The following is a 26,994-nucleotide window of genomic DNA, read 5'->3' as shown; positions in this document are numbered from 1 at the left end:
ATATTGTTCTTGTCAGACCAGTCTCTGTAAATCAGTTCAAAGTCACATAACTCACCTTTATTCCCCATCCTGATGCTCAGTTTGAACGTCAGCAGGATCTAGTCTAAATGCAGTGCAGCCATGAAACTGGCTGATCAGATTTTTGTGTTAACCAGCAGATGAACAGCTAAGTATATATTGCCATCTATTCTTCTAATTTTTTAAAAAACATTTTATAAATATGACAGCTGATCACCATGGGAAAAAAAAAAAAAAAAAATGACTAAAGAATGATTTCATCTAAACATCTTATGTTTCTTCCAAAGCCATCTGTACAGGCGGCATAGCACTCAGTGTGACAACTCAACTTGTTTTGATGCCTAAAATTACACTAACATTAATACTGGGGCTGCACTTCAGTTACATTTAATCTCTGCTGATATAATTTGCTTCAGGTTTAATTGGAAAGATCTGAAAGCAAAGCAATGTTGGAGAGACATCACATCCATATAACTGTCAAATCACAGTGTTGCAGCCTCTGTGTGGTTCAAGCCACCCAGCTCGCTCAGGCTCCGCCCGTCTGATCGCGTGTTTACACTTTCAACAGCAACGTGAATCTGCATCTCGGCGCTGGCACAAGGCAAGCAAAGGCAGCTGCAGTCAGAGCCCAGCTGACGACTACAGTGTGAAACTGTTGGAACAGATGCAAACAACCTCGCTGTGGAGCTGGACTCTGAAGCTTTTTCGTAAATATGCACAACTTCTTAAACTTTCAGAGACTGTGTTGCTTTGTGTTTTTTACTGTTGCAACATCTTTTATGAATAATATGATAAGAACTGACCAAATCTTTCCTATTGTGCTGTAAAAAACTCACAAGCTGAATCTCTTCTCTTTCACCCCTCCCCAAACTCCTGACAGACAAAACAGATGGAGCGGTATTAATTTAAAGCCTAAACAATGTCCACATGACAGGAAGAACGGATTAAGTATTCTTCCTCATGCTGATTTGATCAGGAAAAAGCCAAAACAAAACAATGTTCTGCTGTTACACAAGCTCAGAACAATATCTTTTGAGGGGTATAAGCTGTGAAAATGATTGCATTTTGTTATTCATTCTTTCAAAAGTTTAAAGTGTTAAACTTTTTAAGTTTAAATGGTTAAAAAAAAAAAAAAAAAAAAAAAAAAGGTTTTACAACAGTTTCAGGGTTCTTTAACTTTTTAACTGTGTGCAGCAAGAGAACATGACAAATATATTAAATATAAATTATGTTCATTTGCAGAAAACATGAAGATCTTTAGAAACAGTGAGCATGAAATATGACGGCATGTTTTTGATTTCTCCAGCGTTCTCTCAATCTTTGCCTCATAAAGTTTGTTTCCTTGCAGCCAAAACTGGCCTTCAACTCTCAGAGTCCATGATGAAGGTCTCAAAGTTTGGGTTGAGCTCAGACACGAGTGCGTCCACAAAGTCCTCGATGGTGGGCCGTCTCTGCAGCATGCCTGTCACACACACACACACACACAGGTATTAGGGGGTGTTTGCAGGCTGTGAGGAGATGCACCAGAATTAGTTTGCTGTTTTCAATCACTCCATCTCACCTCATTAATGCTTTCCTTAGTACTGAAATATTTTTAATCTGATGTCAGAGGAGTGGTTATAAAAAAGGAAAAGAAAAACCTTTTGTTTTTCGAGATCCCTTGAAGCAAGTGCTACATCCCCCCCCCCCCCAATTAAGCTAAAATCGTATTAAGTTAATGGATTTCAGCTGCAGCACTTGCTTTATTTCCAGCTACACTACAATGGATTTTTCCCCGTGCAATGTTGCTCACCATCATCTGCATTTTGAAGTGAAGATTGGACATTGCTACATTTTACCACAAAAGTGCCTCAACACATCCTAAACTACTGCAGATGTAGTGCAACACTTTTTACTCCTCACACAGTACTTACACGGAGGAAATGGGCTCAAACACTCACACCTTAACAGACCTCAGCTGGTAATAGCGTCCATCACAGTATATGCACTAAAGTAACCAAAATGTGTAGAAGATTTCCTGTATATTTACAATGTTTTACAGGGGTGATAGTGAACCCATATTCTCTGTCTCACACACACAGATTACACAAGAATGTGTCCAATGTCGTGGAGCAAATATGACGGTGGAGCCGAGAGTGAGCTCTGGGAATGTCTGTGTGTTTTCAGAGCTTGTCTGCCAGCTCATGCGTTGAGGACTCCCTAGCTCGCTTTACAATTCAGCAGCACACCCGCTTTGAAGTCAGTTCATTTCCCCTTGTGCAGCTGCCAATGTAAATAGGCACTCTCCCCCTCCCCGTCTTTCCTGCATAGGTCACCTCCATTGACACACACACATACACGCACACAGGAACGTCTGCAGACACGCATCAATGGCGACGCAAAGAGTTTCACACAGTGATCCTGAATGCAGACAGATATCAAGATGTGGACAGTCACTCTCACACACACACGGGAGTCTGTGCTGTTTCCACCATGATTCTGACTCAGCAGGATTACCATCTCCCCTTACCCACCAGTCGCACCCTGCCCCTTGGCTACAACGCGTGATACCATCACACAGGGGTCCCTAGCACACCGTAACCGCAGGGCCCCGGGATCCCTGTGAACACGGCAGCCACATCACAGAGACGACTCCAACCATAAACTGATAGTCCTGTTTATAGAGCCGAAGGGTGTTTTCTCCTGTGACCGCTGCTGACGTCTGTGGCGTGTTTGAAGCCCAGACCAAAATGCATTATTAGATGTTCACAAAGAGTACGCTGAATTTATGCCTCAGATCAAAGTGAGCGTTGTAATTTAAGCCCCAACTTTCTTTTCATGGAGCCATTATGGAGACTTTAGTTTTCCAATTAATGATGAGAAATATGACTCGAAGATCACAGTCCTGTTAGCAGCTCCCAGAGGAAGTTTGCCTTCAAGTTGTCCGTCACGCAGGCTTCTCATAGATGCGTAAATGCTTTTGAAAATCTCAAGTTTAACCCAGAAGAGTTTTCCTGCCTTAACCTAATCAAATCCCCCCTTTACTTCTCAAATATGCAGCACAAATCAACAGAGAAACAGACACACAGGTACGCACATGTCCTGACATGACACTTGTTTACTTTGGTTGATTTTTTACAACATGTGTGCAAACAGAGCTAAGGGCTACTGAGCTGAACTCTCCATACATACTGTCTGCAGCATCACCGTCACTTTATCAGATAGATTTAATTTCCTTGCTGTGTGTTCAAAGGGACCTGACCTGCTACAAGTTTCTGTGGTGTTAAACAAGCAAAGTTTACTCTACAAGACTGATGAGAGATGCACAGGTGCTGGTGGGGTGGGTGTGTGTGTGTGTGTGCGCGTGCGTGTCTGTTGGGGGGGGCTAAAGGTGGAAAAGGAAGTGCAATCTGTGAAGGAGCTTAGTCAGGTAAACAATAGTTCCCATGCTAGCTGCTCACCAGCAGCAGCTCGTGGTGTTGGCACACAGTTCTTACGGTACATGACAACAAGCAAAACAATACGCAGTGAGGACTGAGATTTTCTCAGCCGCGATCCCTGGGAGAGTTGGAGAGGAATGCACAGATAACCTCAGAGTCATAACAACACTGTGGAGGAGTATCTGATCTCAGAAGCTGCCCTTATACATACACACAGGGAGGAGGGCCGAGTCACACAAGACCCCCCCCCCCACCCCACCACCACCACCACACAGACCACAGGGAGGAATCACCACACTGTAAAAGAGATGAAGCTCACAGGCCTGATGTTGTTTAGAACATATCGGATCTTTTCTCAATTTATGGCTCCAAGTATCAAAATGTCAACTGAATAGATTTTTTTACTCAGCTCATGATTTTCACTGAATCTGTTTAAGTGAATGGAAGCACTGGGTAGTTAAAAGGTACAGTCAGTAATTTTGGAGATTATGTAATAGAAAAACTGAATACTGTACTCGGTGTGCAATTATGTCTTCCAACAAACAGATGGGTTCTCATAAACATAAAACTAATCCATTAAAAATACATTAGAGCAGATGCTGGTTGATGGAGGACAGCAGCAGCAGCAGCAGGCGGCTAAAAGCTAACACTATGGAAGATAATGGAAGATAATGATGGGCTCAAATGTCCTAAAAAAAAAAAAAAAAATCACACTTTCAAGCTGATTAATAGTTTGATTACATTCTCACATCGTATGGGAGTTTATTTGCCAAGTGTCCAAGTCCAACAATGTTATAATGTAAGAGACCGTTTCACTAACGCTAGTGTTGCCAAAAAAAAAAAAAGCCATTGGCCGTATTTAAACTGTTGTAAATAACTTGTTGGCTTAGAATCTGTGAAAAATGTATCAAACCCATCTCTCATGAATGATACCAAGTCATTTTGAACCACAGAAACCATGCCTGCCACAAGGCAGAAGCTGCAGTTTTTTGGCAAAGTTTTATATATCCTTTATTCATCCAGCTAAAAAGTCTCATCAACACTAAAAAGGATGAGACTCTTGACCAGATCACATTTCTAAGAGTGATCTGGTCAAGAGGGCAGCAGAAATTGCAACAAATATAAAACAATAGTTTTGTAAAAAGTAAACGGACATACATTGACACCCGGCATATTGAGACTGCAGTCATATTTACAGCTGAGGTAAACAGCAGACTGACAGCCTGCACTCACTGCAGATGAGCTACAGCGGCCACCGCAGCGAAGACTGCACTTGAATTAATAGGGATAAGAAAACTGAATATGATATTATTACTATTAATGTCGTGTTTCTTAATATAATTTTTTACATTAAAAAAAATACTCAATCGCTGCAGCTCTAGTTGATTTTTTGTGGTTTGTTCGAAACCACTTTAACAAACCTAGACAGCTGAGATCTACAAATCCATTCAAACAGGCCATCCAGGTACCCGTGGCTCACGACGACAGCAGCGCAGAGGCACAGACACGGTGTGAGTGGCTCTGCGTCACAAACGGCGGGCAGAACTGTACACTCACTCTTGGCTTAGCACCGAGGAAAAACCAGAGCCAAACTAAACATAGGCTGTGCTTTGTGCCCATTGTTGGTACAGCCCGAGGACAGAGCCTTTGCAGTGTGAGTCATCTCGTATTTAAGAGTTTCCATTTCCATTCATAATGGCACTGACACAGCTATTGAAGAGCGGGGCTTCTAATCATTACAGTCATCTCAGAGCTTGCATCGTTAGCCAACTTGGCCAACGGAGTTTCGGGATGTTAAAAGACAAATAAACTGAAGCCTCAATGGACCAACTGGCCACTGACTACCTTGCTCAAGGGTACATCCCCTCCTCCACCCCACCCAATTTATCCAGCTGATGTAAAAACATTCGAAGACCCTCTTCTTTAGCGCAACTTCCACTGCCTCCTGTTGTTTGTGACACTTGTTTTCTTTAAACAGGACAGAGTGGTTCTCAGGGAGATGGAAAACACTGCAAATTGCTGGCGTACAATAGCCCCTGGTTTTTCCGCTTATGTCACCAACTATCAGCACAAAATGCCAAAAAAACAAAACAAAAACCAAAAACAACAACCAAAAAAAAACCAACCACAAAAACTTTCAAGGGCAAAATCTTTTCAGCTCCCTGAAACGACATCCTCAGGTATAAAGACATGTCCTAACGTCTTTCCACAATTAAACGTGGGTCCAGTCTCACGGTAAAATCTTTAAATTACACTGGGCTTTACATTTCACATCAGTAAATAGATAGCCTGCAAAGAAAAGCTTGTTTATTTACTCAAAGGGTGGTGGGCGATGGGTATCAGTCCAACGAAGGCCACTGTGGCTGGCTAGCAGCTCTGAGTCTGGGTAATGACAGCTCAGGGGACATGAATTTAGTAGAAGTGCTCTAAAATTGCAGTCCAGCCTGCAGCTACTGCTGGATGAATTTATCAAAGATCTGAGATGCTGCCTAAAAACAAATAAATAAATGAATAACAGAAGTTTGGATGGCATGGATAAAGTCTGTCTGATGACCTCCATGATTTGATAAAGCAAAAAAAATAAATAAATTAAAAAAATGGTGTCTCATGTTATTTATTTGTTCTTGCAAAATAACACATATTTAATTTGTCCCCTTCAAACAGGCCATGAACGGCATTCGTGGTTCCCTCACAGAACACACAACAGATACTTCAACATTTCTGAAAAAGCTGAAACAGTTTCATAAGAACATATTGATCTTAACCCCTTGTTATAGCTCATATTTTTAGCACTTCACACAATTTAATAGGCCCAGTTGCAACTCCGAGGCAGCACCGTGCCACAGTGTTACGTAGGAAATGTGCACAAACTGGAGCGTGCAGTAACTAGCCTCGTCTCCTCTGCGGCCTCGTATTCCCCCGTAAGTGTTTGACACCGTTTTCACAAATCTTAAGTTACTTGCTGCTTCAGTAGCCGATTCTCATAACTATTCCAAACGTGTCACGGTGTGAAAAGTAGCTACGTCTGTCAGACCTACAGGCAGGCCCGGGGGCTCGCCGCCTCTGTAATTACAGCTTTGAAGTTCAGGAAGCTTTTTCTACAAACCGCACTTAAGACAGGCCCAGAAAGCAAGCAAGACAAGGGTGATGACAAACACCGTGCTGGGAGGCTCTTTGTTGAGTAAACGCACACGCACACACACACACACACACAAAAAAAAAAAAAATTATAAAGGAACATCAACACATCAACCTCTTCATAAACTTTCCAAAGCAACACCTACGTTAAAAATTACATCAGATTTATTCAGCTTAATGCATCGAGTCATTCTAAAAGTTGGAGTATTTATAAGTGTTTATGCAGACAGACGGGTCTGCGGTGGGTCCACCACTTTAGTCCAAAGTGAAATACCTCAGCCGCTATTGTTTGGATGGCCATGAGACGCTGCCATTTCTGGTCCTCTGAGCATGAATCCTGTGACCTGCTGCAGGTCACTTCTACTGTGTAGTATTTAAATAAATGTTTGATGGATAATACAGATGCTCATGGCTCCCATGCGATTTATTTTGCAGCTTTTGGATGGATTACTATAAAATTTATTGAACATATTTATGTCCCCGCTCAGGGTGAATCGTAATAACTTCGGTAACTCGTATATCTGTGGGTCAGGGCCCCCCAAGGAGGGTCGGGCAGAGAAAATAAAAAGCCAAAAAGCAGACAGATGTGATGAAAAGCAAAGTAAATTACTCTCAGCACAGGCTCTTCCTGCACTTTATGGTTTGTCATGAAATGTGCTCCAAACAAAATCTATTGTCCACCCTTGCTGTGCAAAAGCAGAATTTAATTTTCTTGAACTTGCACTTCAGTTAGCCACCACATCCCATATGACAAAGACCGAAAGTAAGAACAAGTCACGGGATAGCAAACTGAACTGACTGCAATTCAGGACAATTTTGGAAAGCCCCCCGAGTTAAACATTTACCTGATCAAACATTGAGTCTGACTCAAGTACGGGCTGTAAATTATGCTTTTTGCAGCTTAACATCTGGACTATGAAGTTTATCCAATCCTCTCCTCGACTTCAGACAGAACTATGCATCACTGTCTCACAAGTGCTGTGGGATTGTACAAAGCACCCCGCCTCGGGGTTTATTACTGACTGTACAAGCAGTCATAAGAACTATTCAGTCACGCTTCCCCCGGACAAAGAACGAACGAGGTCCCGAGTCCCTGCTACAGAGCCAGAGTAGATCCATTTTCTGTGCTCAGTGTTTGAGACTATGGGAACAGCCTGGGCCATGAAAGCCCTCTCTGTAGGAGGACCTGAGGTTCAGTTTAGCCAGTTGATCGGCTTTCACTCTCTCTCTCTCTCTCTCTCTCACTGCAGTGATGCTGCCGCAATGAATTTAATACCTGGGTTTACATTTCAACACCATCTTTTCCTGGGAAACATCCAGGAGCAGGCAGGGAGGCAACCAGATAAAGACTGGCCTCTGATTGGCCTTTCCAGGTCTGCTCCGGTTCCCCGTGTGCCCTTATGCCCCTTCTACCACCTCACCTAAGGGGGATAAGCAGGGAAATGATACACACCTCCATTTACAAGGCTCTTTGTTTGAAAGGATTATGTGTAATGGGTTGGATCTGGATTCTGTCTCCTTCCTCTAGTGTTCTGGTCTCTGCTGGCCTAATCCCCGCTAAGGACATAAAAAGAGCCCTTCTAATTCACTTCAAATCAATTTTCCATTCCTCAATAAGATTTCAGGATGTCTGCACTGAACCCATCAACCCTTCAGCAAAGACTGTGGAAACTTAAATATTTCAGCACATGCGCCGATGTTTTGTAGTTTTTCATCAAAATGGTGAGGTGGCTCAATGAGGGTTCTTTAAACTGCAGAGAGTTTCTGCTTTAGCTGAAGCATTTCTCCAGACATGGAAAAAAAATTTATTATTATAAAATTATTATAAATTCAGGTGCACACAATGGACAGACTGCCAAAAAATGTGAGAGTGGATCTACCATTTAGCCATCCCAAGGCTCTTTCATTTGATCTGCATCTTCTGTCAAACAATGCAATCGTTGGGTTAATCATTATTCCCAGAGCAGACATTTTTTAGAGCCTTCCTTCCCCCGTGACTTACAGCCAGAGTGATAAAAACCACCCTGAAAACTCTGCTGCACGCAGGGCCTTGGACTATAATTAGAGTAGCATTCGCTACAAAGAAAACCATAAAAGCAAATATCGTCAGTTAAGCAACAGTTAATTGGACAACAGATCTTACAGCGAGGATCTGATCCAATGGTGGTTTTAATTTCAGAGTGTGGGTGCAGCCCTGTTTGGAGCTGTCACAGGGACAATCCAGTGGAGGAGGGAGGGGGTGACCCTGAGGGAGAGATTTACAGTACGCTCCTAAACGTTACCCGATATCACTACCTGCTATCTGTGTCTCTCTCTTCTCACCTTCTCCACTTTTGTCCTGTCCAGACAGGCCACAGCAACTGCTGGAGGAGGGGTGTAGAAGGAAGGAAAGGATGAGGGCAACAGAAGAAAGCATGCGTTTGATTTGCAGTTCAAGTCCACCCTCTTCCAACACCCTCTGTGCTTTAATGTGAAAGGTTTCTTCCTTGATGAAGCATTGATGAAGCTCAACTACCCAAACTCCTTTTAAGTGCATTACACATTTTTTCTGATATGGGGGAATTTTCATACACTCAAAAACGTGACTTCTGTGTGATTACTTCAAGTAATAAAAGGAAACTGCTCCTGAACATCATCACATAGGCCCAGTTCCACTCCTAAGCAAGAATCGTTTCTACTACAACTGCAGTTTGATGAGTTTGCAGCCCAGCTTGTCACTAATTTTTATACCTCAAATATCCGCATATTTAAAATAACAACAAGTGCTAACATGCTAATCATTAGCCATCTCGAATTGGGATTAGCATGCTAACAAAGGCTAATCAGCAGTAAAAAGACAGTAAAGTGTAGGCCGGTGAAACTGTAAACCCTTTCATGCACTTTTATTCCTTACTAATTGTTAATTAATAAATTAATAAAGCATATACTTAGCTTGCCTTGTGTCCGGCTATACTCTCAAAGACATTTATGTTCGAAGGAGTAACCTCCTGAGATTAAAAATGAAGGCAATGCAACAATGGCGAAAACTGCAGTTCCTCTAGGTGCCACTTGAGGCAGCATCCAAACGTAAGCTCTTTCTCGCAGACTGCCGTATTAAATTAAACTTATTTCACCAGTCTTGAAAAGCATATTTAAACACTGGTATAAAATGTTGTTTGCCTCTATGGCTAATTTCCATAGCAATTCCGAGTGGGATGATTTTTTTAATTTTAAATATTTGCTTGAATAAGTGAGTTAGGGGCGTGACCACGCTGATTGAGAGGTCCTGTCTGCTAGCCTCATCCATTTATAAAGGACCTCTCTGCTGTATGTGTGTGCTGCTGGTGCCTTTGGATCATTTTAATAGGTTATCTGACTAATATAATGACTTGCTCTGTGGTACACACCATCCCACAAGTGTGTGCTTCAGTTTTGGAGTGAAATTCTAGTTTTATTAGCATGTTACTTAGCATTAATCAGAATATGAGTGTCTGTGGGTTTCACCCATAAATGCAGCTTGGTAAGGCCTTATTGTACGCTGCGACAGGGACACAGATAGCTGGAGACCCAACGATTGAGTAGCCATTCCTGTTAATGCCGCGTTGGTCACATAATGCGCCGCTGCAATTTCATCACACAACCACATCCATACCGATAGATCAGCACTAAAAACCTTAAGCAAAGACACAGCCAGTTTAGTAGGTGCACTCACAACGTAACAGGCATCCCATGTACAACTGTGAGAGGCCACTGACATTTTACTGTATATGGGAATTGAATAAAAGTAACCAGATCACCAAAATTATTACGTTTACTGTGACACATTTGTCATAAATCTATCCATTTGGTCCCAATAATCAAACAACAGGAATGTGAATGTCATGGTGTTACAACAAGAAAATTGAGTCACAGAAATCCTGAGGATTTGCTGAGAACGATGAATCTATTGAATAGTTACTGGAATATTTTAGTTTGTTTGATCTGAAACACAAAAGTGGTCCGGTCTGTGTTTTCAGCCCTGCACAGTCAGCAGCGTTAAGCACTCAAACCTATAATCAAACATTTCAGTCTTTCCCTCCTTCATGATCGCCTGTGTACACAAAAAGCACTAAGAGCCATATCGTTATCTTTTTAATTATCTTCTTTAGTTAACCTTTAAAAGCAGATCAAATAAGGGCTGGACTAGTAAGGGGCACTGTGTAGCCGCCGCAGAGTGAGCTCACCGAGAGCAGGACAGGCTTTGTCTTTGGGCTGACAAAGCTCCTGTAAACAAAGATAAGAGACCTTGGGAAGCGTGTTAAACTAGTAAACATGTACCACGGTGGAATCTAAAGCACAGAGTGGGACAAACCATAACAGTGGCAGCTGCGACCACCTGAAACAACAGCAGCTGGATCAGCAGCTTCCATCTTTCTTTTAAGTGAGGACGCCTTTTCTGCTTCACATGAGAAAAGAAAAACAACAAATCCAAGCAGGAGTCACACTCTGGGCTGTCCAGCAAGTCAAAACAAATTTTGTGGCACAACCTGCAGTAATTAGACACACCCTTTTTTTTTTTTCTTTTTTTTTTTTAAATGTGGCAAGACGCCAGTGGACTGACAACTCCATAATCTGGGAGGAAACCTGGATATGAACTGTGGCGAAACCTCAAACTGTTGGCACAGAACGGCGCTTTACAGATGTTTGTGGGCAAACATGATATTCTATCAGTATTTGTGGCAAAAAGATTGGACATACCCTCCACCATTAGCATGGGCTCCTTAGCTCCTCCGTGGGCCAACATCTCCCGTCGATACCGCTCACCCATTTCCCTACGAAAGAAACCAAGAAGACAGGCAGGAAAGAGGAAGAGATAAGGTTACAGACACCTGTATTCACCTGTCAGCCCCTCCATCACTGCTGCTGCCACTGGGAGCCCAGGGCCAAGTCTGCTAAGCTGTCTGTAAACAACAGACAGGTGATAAAAACAACAGAGATCTGACAACTGCAGGTGTTACCGAGACGAGGTAAAGGAGGCCAGGGGGACAGACCGACAGAAAGGGAAACAAAAAGAAGTGAAACTGCTGCAGGGCTCGACGCGATGCTGATACGATTAAGGGTTTGTTTTCCACAACAGAACCTTATTGCTTGTCCAGGGGCAAATGCTTTAGATAGAGGAGGATCTGGTAACGTGGATGATGGTGTGTGTCCGTGAATCACAGCAGATGCCACATTCACATTAAACCCAGGGCTTTGATACAGATGATATGAACTGTTTCTGCAACTCTTCACCGCCTGTACTTCAATTTCAGGGTAATTTAGTCATTGTTAGGAGGACTCCTCATTCCAGCCAGTTTAGTATTTATTGCCCTTATAAATAATGAACCATGTGTCCAGTTAAATATCTGCCTCCCTACAAAAATAATTCCTCTATTCGGTTCTCTCTATTAAAAACATCTTTAACTCAGCAAAAGCTCTGATGGTAAAGTTCAACACGACATTCCTTTGACATTATGGCCTTATAGGACAGTTTTCCCTATAATTCAGCTCATATATATATTTAGTTTAACAGTATGTTAAGCTTTGGTCTCACCTGTTTAAAGGATCCTCTATGAAGCATTGTTTCCACACCATCGAGGCCACCGCCCGTGACATGAGGTAGGAGTAGTACTTGGCCCCGTACCCAATCAGGTGGCTGAATCTCAGCTGCCATGCCTTAAGAAGAAAATCAACATTGAACAAGAAAAATAAACAACATTATCACTTTAAAGACAGGGCAGCCAATCCTGACAAAGCTAACGCTAGGCTAAACCCACATGGCTGCAACTTTCCTAACAGCATCTGTTGCGTGTCACCGTATCCAAGGTGACACGCTGTTGCGCCTGACAGATTACTTTAAAAATGCAACTTTAAAATCTGCTAATGAATAAAAACAGCTGATTTTTTTGTAGTTATTCACACTCTCTATCAAATTTAACAGTTATTGATGAAATCCAAATCATGAAGATTCAGCACCTTACACTAAAAAAATAAAAATAGGTAAAATAAAAACATAGAGTGAGGGTTTTTTTTCCCCTTTACCCTACGGCAGGGGTCCCCAATCTCAGTCCACGAGGGCCGGTGTCCCTGCAGGTTTTAGATCTCACCCTTGGTCAACACACCTGAATCACATGATTAGCTCATTACCAGGCCTCTGGAGAACTTCAAGACATGTTCAGGAGGTAATTTATCCATTTAAATCAGCTGTGATGGATCAAGGACACATCTAAAACCTGCAGGGACACCGGCCCTCGTGGACTGAGATTGGGGACCCCTGCCCTACGGTCTGGCAGTGTGCGCTCTTTAAATGACCAGAACTCCTCTGTCACCGTTAGTGCCAGAGACAAATTTTAAAGGGTTCCTGTATAACACTGAGGTGATAAAGGGCCAAACACCAAACTGTTTGATGTCTTTAAAACAGTCACATTTGACATAAGTAACCAAGGTGTAATCGAGCAATCTTGGACAACCTCGCTATAATCTAATTTTACATCTTTTCGTGTGTAAGTACTTGCTCTCAGTTCAGCTCATATTTCTAATCTCATTACTTCACCCTTTAATATCCAGCTCTTCATGTTTTCACAACCTGCTCTGAAACACCCAGACATCAGACACATAAACACCTGCCAAAGTACTTCAGAGGCGTTTGTGGTAGCGCCTGCTTCAGTCAGTGACTCAGGACCAGATTTTGCAATGACTACACCCTGACTACAGACCAACGAGGTGAAAACAACACGTCAGTAGATATTAACAGAAAGCAGACTCATAAATACGCCAAACATTCCCAATCTTTTGAGCTGCCTACGTCATCTTCACTGATGATATTAAACTGGTGAAATGAATGCAAGTTTCCTTGAACAAACATCTTTGACAAACATTAAATCACATCCTGCCAGGTCCTTTTATAAAACGGACAAAACATGGAAATTCCTAACAGCTAGAAAGCCCCGTTCGCTCCTTTTCTCCCGTGTTGTTGCCTGAGGGGCAACAACCATATCTATAAAGACGAGCTCTTTTATGATCTCTGAAAACGGCAACACTGGGAAATTCAGCTGGCAAACACTCAAACATTCAGCCTGCTAGAAAAGGCAGCAGCTGCTGTAGTTAACAAAACATAACAGACTGCAAACGCCTCCTTACACATCCACATGGGGGGGGGGGGGGGGGGGGAAGCAGACTTCATACACGTTAAAGATTTGAACTCCAATTAAAGTGAAATAATCATGAAACTGAGGGATGTGCTTCCAGACTGGTGCCCAAGAAGCTTCCAAAGGATCGTCTGACATCAAGGTACATGTTCTCCAGCAAAAAGCCAAATAATGCATTCGTGCGGATAAAAAAAATCTATTAAACATCTATTAAACTCACGTTTGTGAAAAAATATAAACAAAAACAAACAAACAAAAAAAACCTACTGATGCCATACATCATCCTTAACATAAAAAGGTTCATCTTTTTTTCATAAATTTGAATAATAAAGGGATATAAATTTTAAAAAATAAGACAAAGAGCGCTGTAGGTTGTAAGCTCTAAAACATCTGCTTTTTGGAGGGAGCTGTGTCTGCTGACCTAAGCGCGGTCGCTCAACAGCATGAAAAACACTCCAGTGTTGACTTGACAAGACTCCTCAGGGCTGTAGTGACTTTAATAAGAGTCGATAGCACTCCTGAGAGGAGTCACGGCTCAGGAAAGTGTGGGTTAGAGAAGCAGGAACACAAATACAGGAGCTCGGATCAGCTCTTTCAAGTGCTATGAAATAGAAAATGTAGGCCGCACTAACAAATGCGATAACACATCCAGAAAATTACGAAAAGGCTGCTTTGATTTGTTTTAATTCGGAGGCTCTTTGTTCCTCTGTGCTTCCTGACTGCTGATGTTTTGGTAACAAATAGGCTGCTACTGAAAAACTGTTTGGTAAGATGTCGCAGCCTCTGACAGGACGCTTTAAGCACTCATCACAAAGTGCCTTGATTATCAGGCTTCCAAGCTTCTCTTTGTTTTCAATCCCTTCGTCTCACATCAAATGATTATGGTCGACTTTTCTGAGAGTGCGCGAGCGGGTCACATGTCAGCCAGATATCCTTTTGATCCTCACATACAAAAGGAAACTGAGTAAGCCCTTGCTTTTTAGTCTGCTCCTCTTCGGTGTCAATTAAAAGACATTTTTAGGTCTTTCCAAACTCGACTTGAGAGAAGAACTTGAGCCGTCGCATACACATCGACTCATCCTTTGGGGAAATAAAAGAGACAGGCATGCAAGTGTTAAAGGCACAGATTGGCAGTTAGAGAAATGTCAACAAAAGCGAGCAGGACACCTCGCTTTCTGCCTCTTATTCCCAAATATTATCTTCAGCTCAAGAGTGAGCATGTGGTCTGTGTTACTCGCAGCTGATCCTCTCACTCTGTACACAGCGGGAACTGATAGCCCTCCTCTATAAACTATACACATGTCAGCATCACCCTAATGTTTATAATCTGTGGCTCTCCGTAACCCATTAGCCACTCCAAACTTCTCTTTACTGTGGAAACTTTTTCCTGAGCTGTGTTTCCATGAAGGCAGTCAGACAGAGATGGATTCAGAGGGTAAACCACACAAAAAAGAACATTTTAAGGATCTAAACAAATCTGTTTTCACTTGCTCCGATCCAATCGTGATCTAATACTCGACGTTTAAGCACCTCAGTTCAAATGAGGAAAGCGATCTCGCTTGTGGTTGTGGCTGTGCACACAGAGGCAAAGTGCCTGTTAGAGCTTCCCGTATGGTTTGAAAGCTTGAAGAGAAATGACTGCGACAGTGGGAAACTATATAACATAAACCACAATCTCCGGAGAGGGAGCTACAAAGTGAGGCGCGTACAGAGGAGTGGGAGGACTCCTGTGAGGAGAAACGCTGGCTGGGACACGGTCGTCTGGGGAGAATATACAGCAGTCCTGTAATCTTTATTCCTGATGGCAACCCCACATAATTACAGGCCTGAGTAAATGCTGTATGAAGGCCATTTCTGGCTAAATTATGACTGTGCTTTTGATTCCCCTCTGTCTCCTGGCCTCATCCTCCTCAGCCCACAGCTGCTAAAGTGGGGGAAATAAAGCACTTTTTTCATTAAAGAGGAGGGAGGAAGAGGGTCAAATATTTCCCCCTGGGAGGGTTCATTTAAAGTATCCCCCTGCTTTGTTATTTTAGCAGCCCTTCAAAAAACAGCTTTAATCCTTTAAACACTGCTGTGCCTGGGTAAAAGATATAAAACCAGTGAGAGAAAGAGGAAGGACAGCGAATAAGAAAGGGAAAAGTGAGTAGAAAGTTAAAGACTAAAAGGTTTCTGTGATCTCATTAAATGGGTATTGAGAGAAGAGCACAGAACCCCAAATTATCAACAACTTCCAAGCTTGTATTTTATCCTGTAGTCATGACGTCAGAGAGCATAAGTCACTGGGGAAGAAAAAAAAAAGAAGAAAAAAGGTGGTCAGGATGTACCGTGTTGGGCGTGTAAGGCAGGCCGTAAAATTTCTGCTGCATGTCCTTCAGGATTTCTGTGGTAGATCGGTTCTGTGGTTTGCTGTGGTAGATCTGGTCCAAGACTGCATAGAAAATCTACACAGCAAGAAAAAAAGCAAAAACAATCAGCAACGTGCGAACTCTTAAACTGCAGAAATGGAGTAAAACAGTGACTAATGTTACACCATTTGACATGAATGCCCATTAAACTTTTAACATGTTTTGTGGTCGTTTTGTTTGAATCAGTCTTAGCTTTGTAAAGAAAAACAGATAAGCCAGGAGCACAAAAAAGAGCTTTCCTAATAGAAAAAAGGGGATAAAGGCTATAATAGAATGGGAACCAATCAAAAAGATAAAAACCAAAACAAAACCTTTCATAGCCACCAGATGCTGTTTGTGAACAGTAGGAGGACTGTTCTTTATCACAACATCAGCTCCTCAGGTTTTTTTGTGTTTTTTATGGCTTTTGCACCGCGGATGTTTGTGTGAGATTTTCAGGGGTTTTTTTGCTTTTTTTTTCTTAGGGGTGGGCGTAACACTAAAATAGTCCCACACAAGCATCATAAATTAGGTGACATGTGTTATGAATGGTTCCTGTCGTTGCGTGCTCTGTGACATGCAAAGACATTAATCTTACCTGCAACTGGGTGTCTGCAGCTCCACACACCTTTTTGGACTCACACAAGCGAGCCACCATACTCTCGGGTAGCGGCTAAAGAGGCGATAAAACAAATTAAAGCTACAAGTGAACAGAATTTTCATCCGAAGCCTTCATCCTGTAAATTTTAATTGTAATGATGGCAATGCCATGACCACAATACTTCATCAGAACATATTTCTGTGCTTTATCGGTTCTAATCTGTCCTCAGTTTCAATCATTTAGAGCGTTTAAGGTTTACCTGTCCAGTTTCATAGTGTCGTGCAAACTGGCTGATGACTCGATAGTCGGTGGCAAAGTATTCCATGAGGATGGAGGGCACTTCAGCAAAATCAGTTGCACATCTGGTTCCTAGAGAAGGGATGAGAGACTTTAAAACAAAGCAGGACATGGTGACTTTATTCTTGGCTGCTTAAGTGCTTTGGCTTTTATGCTTAGAGTGTTAAAAACGAAAAAAGTGAGCTGGAATGAGAAACCAAAGTCTTTACAGCCCCAACCAAAAGTCAGAATCAATACAAGTCCTTGTGATCTTGTGACATTCAGCAATAGACAATAAGCACAAGCACATATGGCAGGAATAGATGTGTAGAACAGAGGTGAAAAAGAGCAACTGTCATGAGATTTACACAACATAAACTTAACCAACATGTCTAAACATTGTGCCTACTAAAGAAACAACCTCCAGTGCAGTTAACAGATACTGTTGTCAGGCTCAAATAAAGACTTTGGGATCTTAAATTACTACTGAAGGTATCTGCAAACCAAACCATATCAAATGACAGCGTTAGCAGCCAGCTATCGTCTACCCTCTCCTCGGGGCTTACTTTCCTTGTTCAATTCACCACAGTGTAATGTAGAGCCCCTGCCTACAGCTCTGTATCAATCTATGTAATTCTACCTTGCGACATTTGGAAATGCAAAGCCATAATGTTCCAATATTATTACTTCTCTAAATCCTCAAGCAAACCACTGAAGAGCCCTACTCATTGTAAGGGTCACTCCGCACCTGTCACGTGCTGGTAGCGAGTGCGTCCCAGCATGGAGTGCATAGCGTGGCCCATCTCGTGGAAGAGGTTCTCCATCATGCCGGGAGTGAGCAAGGTGGGGGCGCCCTTGGTAGGGTGAGGCAGACTCAGCATCAGCACCACGACTGGCAACTGGTACTGACCCGTTTCCTGGCACTGGCGCCCACCGCGGATGGTGAAGTGACAGTCCTGGGAGGAAAATGAGGAGTAAGGCTAAAATGCTACTATAGAAAATAATGCTGATATATACTAATGAAGTTATCAAAATACAAACTCAAAAAAAAAGTTGGGACACTTTTTAAAATGTGAAAAAACAAAAACAAACGGAATGTTGAGATTTGCAAATCTCATAAACATTTTTTCTCACAATAGAAATCTTTTTTTTTTTATTTTTATTTTTTTATTATTACACAAAATGTATAATTTTAAGATCATCTAGTAATGAATTTCAACCTTCCACACAAAGAATTCTCTGAATGTTTTGATATTATGTCGATTAAGACAGCGGTCCCCAACATTTTTGCGCCACGGACCGGCCTTTAAGTGTCGTGCATAAATACAACAAAATAAAACCAGTAAATAAATAATAAACCAATAAAACCAGTACCGGTACCCCCCGAAAAATGAAGATTTATTCATAACACACGGGAAAAGACCCAGAGAAACAGAGTTAATGATAAAAACGATTAAAAAAACAATAACGCTAAAAACTGATAAAAACCCTGAAAATCATCAACTCTCGAGGCCCAGTACCAAACGACTCACGGACTGGTACCGGTCCGTTGCCTGGGGGTTGGGGACCGCTGGATTAGGAGACATTGATGTTGAGGAACATTATTCTGAAGTTCTCCCACAATTTGTAGACCCAGGTTTTTGCAGATTGGCGAACCTTTGCTCATTTTTACTTCTGTGAAACTCTGACCTGTTGTCGATTAACCTAACTGGTTGCAAAATGTTCCTCCAGGTGTTTGCCTTTAGTAGCATTTAGTTTTCCAGCCTTTCACTGCCCCAGTCCCAACTTTACTTGAAGCGTTGCTTTTTTTCATGAATTAGTCTCAGTTTAAACATGTATGTTAAAATATGGTTTCTATGTTCGAGTGTGAATAAAACGTGGGTTTTCTGTTTTTAATCCACATTTAAAAAAACTTGTTTGGGAATGGTTAACTACATTTCAAAGAAGGTAGAGATACTTTAAAATCTCGAGTACATCGATGAGTGTGTGCGCACACCTGATGAGGTTTATCTTGCCGGTGGAAAAAGTCACAGTAGATGTATCCCAGTAATCCCTCCGTCTCATGGACCACAGCCTAGAGAAATGCACGCACAGTGATGTAATCACCCAATAACTGCACACAGACACAGCATCAGAAACTTTGATCTTTAAAAACGGTCTGTGGATTAGCGCTTGGCACAGGTTATTCCACACAAGCGAACATTTTTTTCCCCACTAATAATGAGTTACCAGTTTGCGGACATCCTCGCTCCAGACCTCTCCAGCTCTGGGTTGTTCAGACATGAGGGAGACGCCGTACAGCTGAGAGAAGAGATTGTTCAAACCCTCCATACAGGAACCAAGAGACAAGTAGGGACTGTACAGACTGGGCTCTATGTTGTACCTGCCGTGACAAATCAGAACATATCAATGAAAGAAGGAGCGTGTGACCTTCAGCACCATGATCCAACAAAGTAAAATGGTAAATGGTAAATGGCCTGTATTTATATAGCGCCTTTATGGTCCCTAAGGACCCCAAAGCGCTTTACATATCCAGTCATTCACCCATTCACGCACACATTCACACACTGTGTGAATGTGTACATAAAAAAAAAGTACATAAAAACAACAAATAGGAATCGTGTGCATCTTCTAAGACAGGAAGATCAGCAGTGGGACTTAAAAATTTAGATTTTTTTAGAGTGTCAAAATGACCCAAAAGGCCCTTTTTTATTACCGAACCAGAACTTGAATTTAAAGCCCAGATGAACAAAGAATGATAACGCCTGCCCGCTTTGAACCAGGACATATTTCTGTATACGTTTAGCTGCAGGTTGACTAGCTAAGAAAAAAAGAAAACGGATCCTGACTATTACTCATATGTGAGCTCAGCTGGCAGGGCAAAGCCACCACAGTGCCAGGGCTCAGGTTTGGCGAGGCCGTCTCTCTCCTGGGGCCACCCATGCTTAAAATGGCTCCTTTCATTCATGCTGCTTATAAGGCATCAAAGATAAAGACCACCGAGCCAAAACGGTTGTTTAGCTAGAACACCACATCCATATATTATCAGTGATGAATAACAGGCCACTGCTGAACACAGCTACTAGCTGTGTTTACCACACACACGCTCTAGTCCCTGTTTCAGTAGGGTCTGAACACACACCGGTTCAAGCTGGTACTGCTGGAAAAGCACCGATAAAAAGAAAACGAGTGATTGAGAGAGAAAAAAAAAGCCTGCGATTGCAACTAAAGAGCCTCAGTGGGAGGAATTAACATAATGTGAGTGTGTAAGAGTGTACTTGTATGACCATCTTTGTGAGGACCAACTTAAATTTGGGATCTTGGCTATTCTGACCTTTCCTCGCCGTCATACACTGATTTAAAAGGGCTTTTCTTTTTTTAAATGCCACATCAGTTTTTTAGGCAGCACGGTGGCTCCCCGTCATTGCGTGGTTTCTCTCCGGGTACTCTGGCTTCCCCCCTCAGTCCAAAGACATGCTCTTAGTGCCGTTAGGTTAACTGGTGATTCTAAATTGTCCATAGGTGTGAACGTGAGTGCGAACGGTTGTCTGTCTCTCTGTGTTAGCCCTGGTCAGGCTGGCGACCTATCCATGGTGTACTCTGCCTCTCGCCCTATGGTAGCCAGGATAGCCTCTACCCCCACCCAATGACCTTGACAAGGATAAACGGAAGAGGATGGATGGACCAGACCTGCCGACTATCAGTCCTCTCCCAAAGGACTGGCAGCATGAGGAGGGAGAGCACAGACCCCACTCCTCCTCAGAAAATCTGTATAAGACTCATCATCAAGTCCAAGTTTCAAGAAAACATAGTAGCTGCTTAAGTTCAAAGAACACCTGACAGATCACTAATGTCTGCAATAAAGAGTTACCTAATGCCTCCCCAGAACATGTGACTCAACATATAATTAGCCTCAGCTCTGTAAAGTACAGCTCATTAACCCTTTAAAGCCTGAAATGTGAAATTATTTTTATTTCACATTTATGATTTCATTGAACCATCTGAAAAATGTGTTTCCATAGACGGCTTTTAATGTGTATCGCATTTGTATATCTGGCTTTTTTTTAAATTGTCTAAAAATGTATTGTATATAGTGTTTAAAACACTAAACATTAAGGAAAGTGAAAAGAAAGACTAATAAAAGTGAAACGTATGGCTCCTTGAATTTGCTGAATGCCAAAGACGACCACAGTTTATTTAAGTGCGAATCAACTGTGGAACACATTGTTCCACGTCATGGGTGACATCCAGGGCGGTTTGCCAGCACATGCTTTCTATCATGCATCGATGCATTTGAACCTCACCTGTTTTTTTGGTTTTTTTTACAATTTTTAACACAATTCCAAGTCTTTATTTTTAGTCCAACTTCATTTGTTTTCATTTAGTTACATCTGGCTTGCTGATACTGGGTACTGCATTGAGATCTGATGACTGTGGGGGTCCCTTGAGTACAGTAAAGTTATCGCCATGTTCAAGAAACCAGTCTGAGATGATCTGAGCTTTGTGACATGGTGTGTTATCCTGCTGAAGGCTGCCATCAGAAGACGGGTACACAGTGATGACATGGTCAGAATCATTAAAAACACGATTCCGTCGTGGAAATCATTTGGTACTAAGGGGCTGAAAGCATGCCTCACCATCACTCAGAAATGGTGATACCGTTTTGAAGGCAGGGTGGATCCACGCTTTAATGTTGTTGTGCCAAATTCTGATCCTACCATCTGAAATTAAGACTCATCTGGCCGAGCAACATTTTCCAGTTTTCTGTTGTCCAGTTTCGGTCAACTCATGTGAATTGTAGCCTCATTTTCTTGTTCTTAATGACAGGAGTAGCACCTGGTGTGACCTTCTGCTGTATCTGCTTCAAGGTTCGACATGTTCTGTGTTCAGAGATGCTCTTCTGCATACCTTGGATGTAATAAGTGCTTATTTGAGTTACCGCTGCCTTCCTCTCAGCTCGAAGCAGTCTGGGCATTCTCCTCTAACCTCCGACTTCAATTAGGGATTTTCACCCAGAGAACTGCCGCTCGCTGGATAATTTATCTTTTCGGGCCGTTCTATTTAAACTTTAGCGTTTTTGAGAGCAGCCCATCTGGCACCAACAACCATGCCGTGTTGTTAAATCCCATTCTGATGCTCATCATGACCGTATCTACATGCCTGATTGCAGTGAGTAGCTGCCATGTGATTGGCTGATTAGATCATCAAGTCATAAGAAGCCATTGGGTTAAAAAAAAAAATGTAAAAATTAAAGAGCAATAATGACATCATGACCGACACTGCAGATGAAAAACGAGTTCTGCAAGAGACACTGAGACGAGGTTTTAAACATAAACTGCCCCAAAATACAGCTGCTCAAAAACTCTCAAACTAAAGGAAAGGAGGTCGATTAGACCGAAAATCAGACCTGAAGTTTACTCCCATGCGTCTCCCCTAACACCTTTTGTAAAAAGCAACACTTGATAAAGAAGTGGGACGTAATAAGAGCTACCGCTGTGAAGCAATATGGAATTACAAACATGTGAATGACTATCAAGTGACAGCAAGCTGAAAAATATGTTTCATAAAAGCTAAATACTCACCTTTCAGCACGCAGGACACCGCTGAGGTATGGATGATCCCAGGGCATGAGCTCCTGTTAGAAAACACAGAACTCATAACTCTAAATCACAATGAACTGACAGGAGTTAAACTTTAATATTGTGTAATCAGTATTAACTGCTTTAAGGCTAAACAGCACAGAGGGAAATGTGTAATAGTGAGTGTAATGTTGTGTAGTTGGCAAAAATATTCTTGCACATTAAAAAAGATCAAAATCACCCACAGAATGTCGAGGGCTGAGCTTCTTCTTCATGTCTCTCATCATCTTAAAGTCTTTTGCTGTTCTGAAAGAGAAGCACCAAACAAGTTATTAGCGCGATGACTCGAGGCGTTCATTCCTGCTTTTTACCCACCTCTCTCTACTCAGGGTCAACAGGGGCCAGAGCCAATCCCAGCATGCATTTGGCTGAAGGCAGGGAAACACCCTGGACAGGCTGCCAGGCTAACAGGCTCACATTCATACCTGTGGGTAATTTAGAGTCTCCCAGTCCACCTGACTTGCATATTTTTGGACTGTTTGAAGAAATCTAAGCACACAGAGAATACATCCCACACAAAAAGAGCAACACAAAGGCTTTCTGAACATGAATCATTGTGGAAATGATCAAACTCATATTCGCATGTATGACAAAACAAATGAAAGGGTCACTCTTTTCAGTAATTGTGGATCTCTGGGAAACATCTTAAATAGCCTAATAACTCATGGTTAACCTCGAGGGGAAGCACCGATTTAATGAAGCCTTTACACCAAAGGCAACAAAAACATAAATCAGCTCGTGCTGATGACTCAACCTGCCAAACTGAAATAGCTGATCAGTGGATTTTTATTATGAAAAACATGGAAATCTGTACCTGTCTGACAGCTTGTCTGTTAACAGCTGAAGAAAGCTCATCACTGTCTCTGCAAAGAGGGATAAGAACAAAAATGGAGCGTGTAAACCTCCCGACAATAGTTTTTAAAGGCACAAAATATTAACAGTGCTGAATAATAAATATGTCCCGATTGTGAGAGAAAAAAAAAAGAGAGGTGTAGTAACCTGGGGTTTTGGCCATCGTTCCCTTTAGGGCTCTGTGTCCGTAGGACTCGTAGCCCACCAGCGTGGCCAGTTTGTATCTGCATTTCAGCAGCTCTTCCAAACACCCCATCAGCTCTGCGTTGGGATAGAGATAAATCCTGTAGGCGATTTCTCGCACCTACACAAGTGGAAGAGGAAGAAGGGGAGAGAAAAATTCATGGCAAAATATAATATTGTTAAAATAGCATATCAGCTAGGCTGCTGATCTTTGCAGGGTCAGAGGTAGACGGCTAGATAAAACACTAACTCTGTTTTCAAACAGAAAATGTTAAAATGTGCTTCCAAATTTATTTATTTTTTCCTTTCTTTGTACTCTTTCATTCACACGCTTAAAGAAAATAGTTTAGCGTGCTTAAATTCTACAATGGTACAACACAGCTGTCAGAAAGTCCTTTTAAGATTACTCAAAGTTTGCAGATCTAATTTTTTATTATTTCATACTGCTATCCAGTATAAAATTAGATTAAAATTAAATTAAATATGATAAAAGCAATCAAACAAAAAACAACAACAGCTGCTTGACTGAAAATTGGAGCTTTAACAGGTTTAGTGTTTCTCATAAACAGCACCCAAATCCTATGTTGTGCGCTGAGACGTGTCAAAGGCGCCACCTTCTGGGCAGAAGAGAGAAACGTTTGCTGAGCCACAGTAAATGCATACCAAGTCATTGGGGGAATCTGCATGCAGTCCCCCGATTTGAATGAAGCTTCCTTCTGTTGCAAAGTGCAGATGTAGGTGCTCGGGAATCGCAGACCTGGCGATCCTGTTCGGCATGTGGGACCTGACCAGGAACTCGTTGTTTAGATCCAGCAACTTCACGTGAAGAGCAACCGCCTCTTTCCTCTGCAGGGTGAAAAAGCACCGAGCACAATCACTGTTATGTTGCCTTCAGGTATTGTTTCCTACATCGCGTGTTTAACTCCATTAATAAAAACGCACCAGTGTGTCATCTAGGTGAATTCCACTGATTTCAAAGTCGAACATGAACAAGTCTGCCACTCGCCTGCAGAGGCAAACATGAACAAAAGCCACAACAGGCCAAAATAAACAATCAGATAATCTCATAACGAGACGAAGGATAAATCAGGTCAGATAAAAACCAGGTAAGATTACCTTGTATCGGGATCCAGCTGAGCCACGATGTCTGGGTTGTCCAGCAAATTCTTCAGGCTCTTGCATAACTCAACATTAGTGTTCAGTCTGAAACAAAAAAACCATCAACACCTGTCACAGGCACAAACTGAAGCATAAATGACCCGTATCGTATTGTTGGAGACAGCATATAAAAACATATTCTTGGTGTTGTGCAGCTATGAAGGACATTTGTGAAGGTGAGATCTGAGTATAGGTCGCTTCTTACTTCTCCACGACTGTGCCGATCTCGATGCAGGTCTTCTCAGCAGCCTCGCGGAAAGCTGGATCGGGGTGAGCTACTTTTATAAAGTCTGCCTGTTCACAGGGAGAATGATTATTATTGACAAGATTGTCAAGAAAACAAGCAATCTCTGCTCATACTCTGCTCAAAAGGTTGAGGTTAAAACAATGGTGTTTTTTTGGACTTTGCATTTTCAGTGGGAGAAATGTTTTGTCACTCATTCAAGTGACTTCTTTAGTCTTCACATAAAAGGTCCACAGCCAGAAACATAGGTACACTGTGGGTTTCCCACTTTCACCCACTGTAGCCAATCTGTATATAGAGGAAGTGGAAAAGAGGGCTCTCTTATCCTACCCTGGAACACCACAGAGTCAGGTTCAAGTATGTGGATGACACCTCAGTGAAAATCATATCTCAGGACATAACACAATTCACTGATCACATTAACGCGGTGGACCAACACATCAAATTCAACAAGGAGGATATGAAAAAGATTTCCATCAGTAATGAGGGACATTTAAAAGCTGATGGGTTGATCGTAAACCAACACATACAGATCAGTATTTAAGGTTTGACTCTCATCATCCACTGGAGCACAAACAGAGCGAACACCATCCCCACAGACACAGCAGCCAGGGACACAACTGCTGCTTAAGCAAAAACCACTTCTGATCCCTTGTGTCAAGAGTACTGGAACAGCTGAGACGCACTGTCTCAAAATATCACGACTCTGTGGCTTTCAAAACACACAAAACAGATACGCCTAAGATTGGTCCACCCCAAGGATCGGGTCCCCTGGCACATACGGAGTCACACAGTGTACGTTTTTAAGTGCCAGGAGGATTGCCGTGATTTTGGGGAAACCAAACAACCTCTGGCTAAGCGTCAGGCTAGGACTCCGCAGTCTATTTACACATACAGGCCAGTGGCCACTCTTTCAATAATGAGGATGTGAAAAGAAAAAGACCAAGCGTACATCTTTCCCCATCCTACAATGCTGTGATTGCAGCCATTCCCCAAACTCTCTATGAATGGTACTCATCATGCTTATGTAATCATAAACATGAAAGCGACCTCACAGCCCATTGTTAGTCAGTAGGCTGGTCTTGGCTATGGGGGGAATAAAATGACCATATTTACACTTTTGTGTGTTAAACTCACCAGATCGGCCACTTTACACAGTTCATCTGAGAGCTGGTCAAAGCACTGGACTGTCTGAACTCCTGGAGAAGAAGAATAGGCTTTCTCCACCAGATGCTCCGTGTTCTTCAGAGCTTTCTCTGTGGCCACCTGAAAGCCTGCAGGACAGCTCAGCTCTGGCACTCCAAACAAACCCTGCAACCACACACAAACGCACAGTTATCACCACCAACTAAAGCAAGACTTACCTACATAGTGTAAATGTTATTCTGACAGTTTTGTAAGTTTTTTGTTTTGTTTTTTTAATTTATAAAGTACAAACCACATTTTTCTGAAACAGGTCCAGTTTCCTGTGAGGTCTGGCATTGAAAGCAGCTCCAACGGGAGACCATGTAGTCAGATTTCTCCGGACATGCGTCAACAGGCTCCTGTGCTTTACCAGGTAAAGCATCCTCCTGCACGCTGACATGTTGTACAAGCCTGTCTGTTGTGTCTGTTGATTCTGAGGCTAAGAGTGCTGACAGTGATTGGCAGAGGACATGCTCGACTTTAGTTTGTACGTCAGCCTAGCTGCAAAAGCCGGAAACGTAAACAAAGCTAGGTCAGTTTATTTTAGACTTGTCTTTTTCAGGATAATTAAAACGGACTTTCTTTGACGTATAAAGCTTACCTGTTCCATTGAACTGCTCACATGTTAGCTCACTGGATAATGAAAGCGAATCTCCATAACTGTTGCTACTTGTATTTTCGCTAGAAAAAAAAATAAAAATAAAAAAAAAAATTAAAAAATCGGGCTTCCGGTCCCATTATTAAAAAAA

At 42.2% G+C, this 26,994-nt stretch overlaps 1 protein-coding gene across 5 annotated transcripts; it reads right to left on the bottom strand.

Moving 5' to 3' along the window:
• Positions 1-35: 35 nt before the first annotated feature.
• Positions 36-26,994, bottom strand: LOC100692688 (mitochondrial intermediate peptidase). Of its 5 annotated transcripts, none has more exons than XR_003213871.1 (23): positions 26,847-26,994; positions 26,499-26,746; positions 26,198-26,371; positions 25,022-25,110; positions 24,775-24,861; positions 24,601-24,664; positions 24,322-24,504; positions 23,623-23,779; positions 23,438-23,486; positions 22,809-22,869; positions 22,567-22,619; positions 19,214-19,367; positions 18,981-19,058; positions 17,733-17,940; positions 16,968-17,077; positions 16,706-16,780; positions 16,048-16,164; positions 12,127-12,248; positions 11,292-11,365; positions 10,906-10,989; positions 9,503-10,817; positions 8,871-8,938; positions 36-1,480 (listed from the first exon to the last, which is right to left on the bottom strand). XR_003213871.1 is itself a non-coding variant. In XM_003441697.4 (20 exons), exons 2-20 carry the CDS (start codon positions 26,643-26,645, stop codon positions 1,380-1,382), a joined length of 2,103 nt encoding a protein of 700 aa, XP_003441745.1. In that variant the 5' UTR covers positions 26,646-26,746; positions 26,847-26,994; the 3' UTR covers positions 36-1,379. The 5 variants fall into 5 exon arrangements, 1 of the variants encoding a protein (XP_003441745.1); XR_003213869.1 differs by having other exon boundaries at positions 8,898-8,938; XR_003213870.1 differs by having other exon boundaries at positions 8,898-8,935.

This window comes from Oreochromis niloticus, linkage group LG14 (assembly GCF_001858045.2).
Source record: "Oreochromis niloticus isolate F11D_XX linkage group LG14, O_niloticus_UMD_NMBU, whole genome shotgun sequence".
Lineage (NCBI taxonomy): Eukaryota > Metazoa > Chordata > Actinopteri > Cichliformes > Cichlidae > Oreochromis > Oreochromis niloticus.
Note: the sequence above shows the minus strand (reverse complement) of the source record. Positions and strands in the feature narration are given on the sequence as shown.